Here is a 10,589-nt window from a genome sequence, read left to right on the forward strand (position 1 = left end):
GTCCCCTGGAGCATTGCCCAGGGCTCTTAACTGTTGAACTATATCTCTCCAGCCCCGAAGAAGCTTTCTGGAGGAGTAAAAACATACTGTGGGAAGGAAGTATATTTGAGTGGTATAAAGGTGTGGGTTATGAGAATTTGTATATGGTGTATTGGACCCTCCTGTCATAGCCAGTGACACACAACAGAGGTGCTGAGAATGCTGGTTTTGGAAGCCGTCCTGGTGCCTGTGTCATAGGCCCCCTTATGACGTCATCACTCCTTCCATCTACTCTGGAAGATCAGAGCTAGGAGAGCAGACCGGAGGGTGATGGGAACATCTAGCCCCTAACCATGGGTAATTTGTAGAATTCAGATCTGAGGAGGGGGGGGGGAGGTTTAGCCATGCATGCCTAACTCAGGGGACTGAATGTTTTATAAGAGATTGATCTTTCCAGGAATGGTCAACTCACAGCCCATGTGCAGTCTGCAGATGAGGCTCGCTAGGAATGTGGCCCAATATAAAGTTGTAAACTTCCTTAAAGTGTTACGAGGTTTATGTGTGTGATTGAGTTTGTTTTGTAACTCAACCATGTGTTGTTTTTGTTTTTGTTTTGTTTTTCTTTTTCTGTGTGAACTTAGTAGGTGACAAAGTAGTTCACAATGTCTAAAGGTTGGATACACTTCATAGGGCTCAGTAAATGTCTCCTAGTTACCACAGGAGGGGATTTATAACAAAGGCCATAAATAACTAGGTATAGTGGCCCACAGCTTTAATCCCAGCACTTGGAGAGGCAGAGGCAGGCAGATCTCTATGAGTTCAAGGCCAGCCTGTTACTGGACAGCCAGAGCTGCATAATGAGACCCTGTCTCAAACACACACACACACACACACACACACACACACACACACACACACCAACCAGAAACTGAGTCTAGTTCACTTAGCACCAGGGAAAGCATTCTTGCTTTCTAACCTACTTTCTTCTAAAACACAGAAAGAAAGTTTTAAATTATTATCACAACAGTTATCATCATAACAGGTACATGTCCAGAAACTCAGATGTTAGATTGATGTATTCATGCTGATTAACTGGCATGTACCACAGGAAGTTCAATTTAGCTGGTCTCCTGGGTGCATCTGTGGCCCTGCAGGGTTCTGCAGCTCTTGAACTTCCTAGATAAAGGATCAGGATTCCTGTCTGGCTCACCCTGAGCTCCCTAAGTGTCCTAAGTGGTCTGTTCTCTCTTGCAAGGCCCAGAAAAGACTACGGCCATGACAAAAACATCTGCGGCTGTGCGCATCCAAGCATGGTGGCGCGGCACACTAATACGACGCTCGTTGCTGCATGCCGCCCTCAGCGCGTGGATCATTCAGTGCTGGTGGAGAAAGATAATGATAACGTTGCAAGGGAAGAAACGGCGGATGGCTCTGGAGTTATATGCTCGAAAAACGTGGGCAATAGTCAAACTGCAGTCCTGGTTCAGGATGTGGCACATACGCCATCGATACTGTCGTTTGCTGAATGCTGTTCGCATCATCCAGGTTTATTGGCGTTGGCATAGTTGTCACACTCGTGGCTTTATTCAGGGCAACTATGAAATCAAAGAAAACCGACTGAATATTCAACTTGAGATTTCCCTGGGCTCACAGGCTTGTAAGGTGGAACAGTGCATAACCCTACCAATAAAAGAGTGATCAGGTCTGCTATACCCGTATTCTCTGCTCTGTAGCAGAAGGATTTCCAAGTCACTATTAGGACCAACACGGCTTTAATCACACTAGTGCCTGGCAAATCAGCTCCGAGGGGCACTACTGAGAAGGAGCCTCAGTGGGGAAGTATGTGTGTGTGCTTGTGTGGTGTAATGTGTGACATATGCATGTGTGTATGTGGTATATGCATGTGTGTGGGTGTATGTGTATGGTGTATGAATGTGTGTCTGTGTGTGTTGCATGGGTGTGTGTGGTATGTGTGATTGCATGCATGCATGTGTGGTATATATGTATATGTGCTTGTGTGGTGTAGTGTTTGATGCATGCATGTGTGTGTATAGTATATACATGTGTGTGTGTGGGTATGTATATGGTATATGAATGTGTGTATTGCATGTGTGTTTGGTATATGTGTGTGTAGTGTTTGCATGTATGCATGTGTGTGTATGTGGTATATTTGTATGTGTGTGTGCTTGTGTGGTGTAGTGTATGATGTATACATGTGTGATTGTGGTATACCCATGTGTGTGTATGGTGTATGAATGTATGTCTGTGTGTGTTGCATGTGTGTGTGTGGTATATGTATGTGTGGTTTATATGTGTGTGTATATAGTATTTGCATGCATATGTATAAGTGTGTGGTGTCTGTGTGTATGGTATATGCACGCGTGTGTGTGTGTGTGTGTGTGTGTGTGTGTGTGTGTAGTGTTTGCATGCTGTGTGCATGTTTATGCACATGCACAGAGGCTACCCTTAAACTCACTATGTAGTTAGGGGTGAACTTGAACCTTGGAACTCTTCCTGCCCCCATCTCTCCAGATCATAGGCATACATTAAACACCTAAATGTGTTTGTTTGCTTTTTTTGGGGGGGGGTTCTAGATAGGGTTTCTCTGTGTAGCCCTGACTGTCCTGGAACTCACTCTGTAGACCAGGCTGGCTTCGAACTTAGAAATCTGCCTGCCTCTTCCTCCCAAGTGCTGGGATTAAAGGCACGCATCACAACTGCCCGGCTCTTGTTTGCTTCTTGAAAACAAGTCTTGCCATGTAGCTGGCCTTGAACTCAGGTCCTCTTGGTAGCTAAATATTCCTTGGTGTATACATAAAGGAATGGAAAACTTACATCCCCATAAAACCCTGAGCATGTGTGATTACAGAAGTTTTTTTTACTCATAACTTCCCAACTCTGCAAACATCTGAGATGTCCTTAGGCACAGGAGGGGTTGAATAAACTGTAGTTGTTAAGGCCTAGGCAAAATGTTAAGGCCTAGGTAACCGTAATTTGGCTAGCCTGCCATTATAAGAAAATTTTCTCATGTGTTCCTGCTGTTTCAAGAAAACATTCTAATGCCAAGATTGATTGTATAGTCTGTTATGTCCTGTGCCCTTGGAAGCAAATCATGATAGAAGTCAGTAGAACTGTTTTGCACAGTTGCCCACAGTAAACTTGGACCCAAACCAACCACCCAACAGTGATTTCTGCACCTCTGTATAAGCTTTTATTTTATAAGCTGCCCCTGGGATGAACCCCAGCGGAAGAGAGACACCTGCACCAATATAAGAAACCATTTGGAGTTTCTTATATTTGGAGTTTCAATATAAGACTTCTATTTTGAGTAATGGTCCAGTAAAGTTTAAGTTCCCTGGAAACTGACATCCTACTTGGCAGAAAGAGACATGTATGTGGGTAACCGACATTCTGGTTGGCAAGTTAAGACATGAATATTAGACAAAATGAGTCCCCTGCCACAGCTGAATACCCCAACTAATAGGAGTAGGACAAATGTACAAGAAAGACATGTTCCTAAGGAAATACCCCAGCCCTCAATCCTGATTGGTGAAATAATTTGGCACATATGTTTGTGGATTTTGGGCTTAAAAACCCTGTAGGATCTTAACTTGGTCACAGTCCCATTTCTGTTTCTGGACCATGGCCCTGGTCGACCAGTCTTGGGGCATATGCTCAATAAACCATCCCTGCCTGACTGAGATTAATGTTTGTGCGGTTTGTAGGGCGACTCTTGGACCCCAACAGTAGTATGTCCCTCAAGTGGTAGATTATGTGGTGTTAGAGGGAGTGAGTCATGATAACATATGAAAGAACTTGCATGCACATTACTCAAGGAAAGAAACCAAACTTCATACTGTGTGCGTCCAGCTAAATAGCATTCTGGTAAAAAAAAAATGAACAAACAAATACACTATGGAGAAAGAAAATACTTGTCAGTGATTGGTTGGCATTTTAGAGGTTGAGGAAGGAGAAGTTTGTGGCCCAGGCTGGATTTGAACTTGTAATCCTCTAGTCTCTGAGTGCTGGGATTACAAGTGTGCACACTTAGTTGAGTACATAGAAGCTTTTTTTTTTTTTTAAGTTTTATATATTTATTATATGTAAGTACACTGTAGCTGTCTTCAGACACACCAGAAGAGGGCGTCAGATCTTGTTACATATGGTTGTGAGCCACCATGTAGTTGCTGGAATTTGAACTCAAGACCTTTGGAGGAGCAGTCGGTGCTCTTAACCGCTGAGTCACCAGCCAGGAGTTATTTATTTATTTATTTTTAAAGGAACTTAAACTATTATTCAAGAGTCCATAATGGTAAATCCACGGCAAATCTGAGAGCACACAGCAATGGGAAATACACACTTGGGGTGAGATTGGTGTCAGCTTGTGGGCTTGTGAAACAAATGTGCTTTTCTGGATGGGGTGCTGATAATGAGGGAGGCTAGGAGCGTTTGGGGACAGGGATGAGGGGTGGAATCTCTGTACTGTCAATTTATTGTGAACTTAAAATTGTACCAAAAAGTTAAACAAAGCAAAACAACAAAAACTAAACATTTGTAGTTTGGCAAGGTGGCCCAGTGGATAAAGGTTCAGTCACAAAGCCAGATGACCTGAACTCCATAGCGAGCGAATTAAACCTGCATCTCGGGTTAGTCGCTAAACTTTAGCGAGTAGATAGCATCTCTGTTCTGCTCTCTCTTAGCTCATGAACCCACTGTCCCTCACTGGTTGTGCTGGCCTGTGATGTTTTATAACACTATTTAAAAAATTTCTGTATATAGATCTGTATTGACTATGTTAAGTGATTATCCAAATTTAATTTCCCCTTTCTCCTTTCTTTCCTTTCCTTCTCCCTTCCTCCTTGCTCTTCCTCTCTCCCTTCCTCTTTCCCTCTCTTTCCCCTCTTCCCTTCTAGTTAGGGTCTCAAGTAGCTCAGGGCTAGCCTTAAACTCACTATTGGCTAAGGATGCCCTTGAACTTCTGACCCCACTGCCTCTATTTCCCAAGTGCTGGAATTACAGGTGTGTGCACCACCAAGTCTTGTTTTATATGCCTGCTGGCCTTGCACTTGGCCAGTGGAAGTAGCCCACTTTCTGTGTTTCTGTTTCTTGGGTGGATTCTTATTTATTTAGATTCTCAGATCTGTAATCTCAATCTGTAAATAGGAGTAGTTTTTCCTTCTCCTCTCCTGTCTGTCTGCCCTTTATTCCTCTTTATTGACTCATTGCATGGGCTAGAATTTCCAGCACAATGTTGAACAGCAGCTTTGAGGGTAGATCTTGTCTCACTTGCAGTCTGGAGGGGGCGGGGGCGGGGTGGAGTGTGCTGTTACAATTATGCTAGTTGTAGGGTTCTCATAGATACTCCTTATCCGATTTCTAAAATGCTCGAGAATTTTTATCATGAGCAGATGTTGAATTTGGCAAGACCCTTTTTTTTTTCCCTGATGAATTTTAGTGTTTTATCCTTACTTTCTTGAGTTAAATTTTGTTTGATCAGGATAGACAATCACTTTGATGTATTGTTGGGTTTTTGAGTGTGATGAGACATTTTATAGTCCAATTATACACGACCCAAATACCTAGGGTGCTGGTCACTCGTGCTCCCCAAAGGTCAACCTGGGACAGCGGCCCTGGGTTTGTGGTCTTATGTCAGTGAAGGCTACCAACTTGGACATATGTCAGCGTATGAAAGGCACAAGCAGCTTTATTAGAGCTACAGAAACGTAAGAAGCCGAGGGAAAGTGAGAGACTTTCAAGAGTGGGAGGAGTTTTCTCAGAGGTAAGCAACTGCTGATCTTCCTGGTTTAGGGGTTTTTATGGGGCTATGGTAGAAACTGGGCAAAGGCTGAGGCAAGCTCTGTAATGTGTCCTCTGTGCAATCTTGGGGGAGGCAGAGACAATGAAGGCCCCTGCACTCTGCGAATGTCCCCCTGGCCCAGCCGAGGAGATGATCGCATGCTGTCCCTCCAGAAGGGGTGGTGAGTCCTCCTCTCTGTCCATATCTGACTCTGACTTTGTTAGTTGTTGACCTTGACTGTCTGCTGGTCCTTAGACACTGGCTGCCATTGCTACCCTCAACTTTGCAGGTGCCTCAGTTGCTATTAATTATACTAAGCTAGTTTTGCTCTTGAAATCTACCAAGAGGGCTCAGTGGTTGGAAGTACTCTTCTAGGGGACCTGTGTTCAATTCCTGAGCTCACATGGTGACTTACAACCACCTGTAACTCCAGTTCTGGGGTATCTGATGTCTTCTTCTGGTCTCTCTGGGTACCAGGCATACACATGGTACAGAGACATGCATGTAGGTAAAATAGCCACACATACAATTGCACGCACACGCACACATACACACACACACCAAACAAAAACCTAGCAAGAATTATCTGCATTTGTTCTTAGATGACTTAGGTAACTGGATGGTCTGGGTTTTCTTTCCTGAAACAGGGGTTGCTGGGTGGGGGTGGGGTTGGAGAGTTGGGTATGGAGGGTGTGGGATGGGAAAGTGGGGTGTGTGGGTAGGTGGGAGGTGGGTGGTGGGTGGTGGGGGTGGAGATGGATGGGGGTGGGGTTAGACTGGATAGACTTTTTTTGAGGGTCTCATTTAATGTTACAGTTAGCTATATAGGAAGCAAGGGTGTGAGAAAGCACTGTGTGTTCCTTGAACCTTGTAGCTGTGTTCTACCTCTTCCGTGCTTCGCTCTGCCATTTTAGCTGCAGCCTCATCTTCCTTTTAGCTACAGCCTCCATTCTGCGAGCATCTCCAGTTTCCTCCACAAGCTCTCTCCTCACGCTGTGTGCCGGGAGCTAGCCCCTGCCTGGGGGTGGAAATACTGGTACTTTCTTGTGGGCGTTGGAGTTCCCAGGAGTGATTGTCCTCCGGTTCCTTTTTTCCCTCTCTTCTCTAACATCCCCTGGTCTCACCTTAGCTTGAACACTGGCCTCACAAAAGCTGGTTTCTGTTCTAATTTCTGGATGAGATTGTGTAAACCTGATTTTTAGAATTATTCTAAATGTGTGCATGCGTGTGCGTGCAGGCACTGGTGGAGACGAGAGGCTGACATTACTACCTTCTTCTGTCATTCTCCATTCATTTTTTTGACCAAGGGTCTCTTTGACTAAGCCTCAAATGCATCAAGTTAGCTAGATGGGCTGGCTGGCTTGCAAGCCCCAGGGTGGGTTCCTCCTGTTTCTGCCTTTCTGCTGGGACACAGGTTTGTCCTGCCATCCTAGCTCTTTTCACATGGGCGCTGGAATTGACCTCAGGCAAGTACTTTACTGCCTGAGTCATTTTCTCAAAAAAAAAAAAATTTTTTTTTTTTGAGACCGCATCTGTATGTAGCCCTATCCTGGAAGTCGCTCTGTAGACCAGGCTGGCCTTGAACTCACAAAGATCCACCTTCCTCTGCCTCCCCAGTGCTGGGATTAGGGGTATGTTCTGTTGATGTTAGATAAAGGATGACAGGAAAATCAGCATTACCTCAATGGTTCCTAGCTCTTCTTCATATTTCGGGACATTCTTTTGCTGTCACAAACAGCCACCACCAGCAACAATATAAAAACCTGTATAGTTTGTTCAGTTGGAGAATTCTACTGGTTCTCACTTGTCACTGGAACAATTTCATAACATTTTGGAATCTGGCTACTACATATAGCAATTGTCTTGAAGTAACCAACTCTAACAGAGCAGGCCTTAGTCTTCCTTCAAGTCAAGTGTCTTTTAAAGAGTGCATTTTTAATCATGTGTAGATGTGTGAGCCTGTGCGTGGATGCGTACACGTGTGAGTGTGCGCACGTGTGGAGCGCAGAGGCATTGGATCTCCCGGGACTGGACTTACAGGCATTTTGGAGGCAGCTGATGTGGGTTCTAGGAACTGAATTTGGGTCCTCTGCAAAGGCAGTGTGTGTCCTTAACTGCTGAGCCATTTCTCCAGCCCAAGAGTCTCACTTAGACTTCTTATGTGGGGATGGACTGAAGGGAAAGGAGGGAGAACATAGGGAAACAGTGTCGGCAAAGAGCTAGAGCAGAAATGAAAAGCTGTGTGAAACCCTGTGTACACGTCTTCGTGTGGGTATACGCATGTATGTGCGGGTGCTCTTCAAGCCTGGGGTGTTGGATCTGGATCTGGGGTTACAGGTGGTTGTGAGCAGCCTGACCTGGGTATGAGGACCCCATTTTGGGACCTCTGAAGCTTTTAGTGGCTGAGCTATCTCTCTGGTCACCCCTCTCCCCATCTAGGTTTTGAGGCAGGGTTTCACTAATGTAGACCAGGCTGGCCTTGAACTCTCGGAGATCTGCCAGCCTCTGCCTTCAGGGTGCTGAGGGTAAAGGTGGGTATCACCATACCCAGTTTGCAGGAAGCATTTTTAAAGACAGGAGAGGAAGATACTGATCGTTTGGACAGCAAGGCTCCCTCCATATACAGGATCAGGAGTCTTAAGGAAGTAGGAGAGTAACAAGAGGGTCAGATCATGACTGGACAAAGATCTTTTATTTCATTGGAGAGAAATCGGTGAGTGTGGGGGCAGGGATGGAGAATGAGGTGATAGGGCCATTGGAGATGGAATATGTGTCCATTTCTTCAATAAAGTGGAGAGAAGAGGAGGAAAAATTAGGTATCTGGAAAGGTTTTAGATTATTCAACTCATAAAATAGAAATGTAAATGTGAGAGAAAACTTGAGGACTATTTGGTTGAGATACATAGCCTTGAATCTAGACAGTCTTGCTCAAACCACACTCTGCTCTACCACGGCAAGGGAGCAGCTAGGGTAGGGAGGTCCATCCCCTGTGAGGGAGGAAGGGAAAAAGCCACATTGTTCAGAGAACACAAGGAAGCCCAGAACCTGAACTGGTAAAAAAGAAGACACCACAGGAGCGACGGCCTGAAAAGGTCGCAGAGTCCACATCTGAAGAGACACCCTGTTGACTAACGAGACCTGTACCATGGGAGGAAAGGAGGAAGTAACGGTAGACAAGACCCTGGGAGAAGCAATTTTCGCAGCTGTACATCACTGGGGATAACTGTGTCTAGAGCCTCACTATTCAATCCAGGAGTCACTAGCCATGGTGCAGTTATTTAAACTTAAATGTAGGGCCTGGAGAGATGGCTGGGGGGGGGGGGGGAGGTAAGAGCACTGACTGCTCTTCCAGAGGTCCTAAGTTCAATTCCCAGCAACCACATGGTGGCTCACAACCATCTGTAATGGGATCTGATGCCCTCTTCTGGTGCGTCTGAAGACAGCGACAGTGTACTCATATACATAAAATATATAAATAACCGTAAGTTTTAAAAGGCTAAGAACCCATTGCCTCAGTTGCACTAGGTATATTTCTCGGGATTTTTCACACCAGACAGTGCAACTAAAGAAAGCTCTACAAAATGGGGCTATTTTAGTATGTCCATGGGAACAGAATTACAAAGCTTGGGAGGGTGGCCTGAGGGGAGGGAGGGGAGGGGAAGGAAGTGATGTCAGAGAGAACCCTGATTGGATGAGAGCACCGCGGAGTAAGAACTGAAGCTGAACTCCCGTCCCCACTTGGGGCCACTCCGTAATGCCCTATTTAGACACTGATTTTTTTTTCTTTTTTCTTTTTTAGATGTTTCCCAAAGAGGAAACTGAGGCACTCTAGATCCCAGCCAACCTTGACTCCAGTCCCCAGAGTCAGTCTGTGCGTGCAGAGTTGCCAAGAGTTTTCATGCGATGTAGCTCAGACATTTTCGGATCAGTGGTGGGGAGAAAGAGTGCGTCGGGGAATGGGATTTGGACTTCTGTCTGCATTGAAGGTCAGGACAGCTTGGGACCTAGCTGCTGTTTTGAAGATAAGACCACTACCATTCCAAAACATAGACACAGGAAACCCACACGGTTGTGGATTTGGTTTAACGTTTGTATTATGTTAGTTGGGTTTCCAAAATTGTATGGGAATCCACAAGTCTGCATGTAAGACCGAAGACCCCTGCCCTGAGTTGGCTTTGATTGGTAAATAAAGTCGCCTGCGGCCAATGGCTGGGCAGGGAGACAGAGGTGGGACTTTTAAGAATTCAGGGCAAGGAATACAGGAGGGAGAAGGAGAAAGGAGCTCCAAGCCAGGGAAGAAGATCCAGGCCTGAGAAATGTAGGACAGAGAGACAGCCAACATGTAAGAGTTGGGGATCGTGGCCCAGGAGGGCTGCAGGCCTGGGTCCAGGGTGGCCAGGATGGAATATAGGTTTTACTAAGTAATAATTTAGGAATATCGGAGGGGAGAGTGTCCCAGCCAAGTGGAGGATTGAAGTGGCTCAGCCATTGAGCTGATTAAAGTATATTAAGTATAAGGCTCTCTCCCCTCCCCTCTCTCTCTACCCCCCCTTTCTCTCCCCCTTTCTCTCTCCCCCCCTCTCCCTCTCTCCCTCCCCACCCTCTCTTTGCGCGCGCGCACATGTGCATGTGTGTCTTTCATTTGGGAATCCAGAACATTTGGTCTGTTAGTGAGGAGCTAGCACTGCCGCTGCCACCAGGCGATTTGAGTATCATTAATAGCTTACAGTAAACACCTCACTTTTGTTTTTTTTGTGAGGGACAATGGGAGTCCATGAGGCTCAATTCTCAAGGCTTCCAATGGCTGGGGACA

At 45.6% G+C, this 10,589-nt stretch overlaps 1 protein-coding gene across 1 annotated transcript; it reads left to right on the forward strand.

Moving 5' to 3' along the window:
- The first annotated feature begins 276 nt into the window (after positions 1–276).
- Positions 277–1,681, forward strand: LOC110302208 (IQ domain-containing protein F5). Its single transcript, XM_021173022.2, has 2 exons — positions 277–336; positions 1,235–1,681. The coding sequence occupies exons 1-2, from the start codon at positions 333–335 to the stop codon at positions 1,675–1,677; spliced, it is 447 nt and encodes a 148-aa protein (XP_021028681.1). The 5' UTR covers positions 277–332; the 3' UTR covers positions 1,678–1,681.
- Positions 1,682–10,589: the final 8,908 nt, after the last annotated feature.

Source organism: Mus caroli, unplaced genomic scaffold (genome assembly GCF_978045245.1).
Source record: "Mus caroli unplaced genomic scaffold, Mus_caroli_1 scaffold_11, whole genome shotgun sequence".
In the NCBI taxonomy this organism is placed as follows: Eukaryota; Metazoa; Chordata; class Mammalia; order Rodentia; family Muridae; genus Mus; species Mus caroli.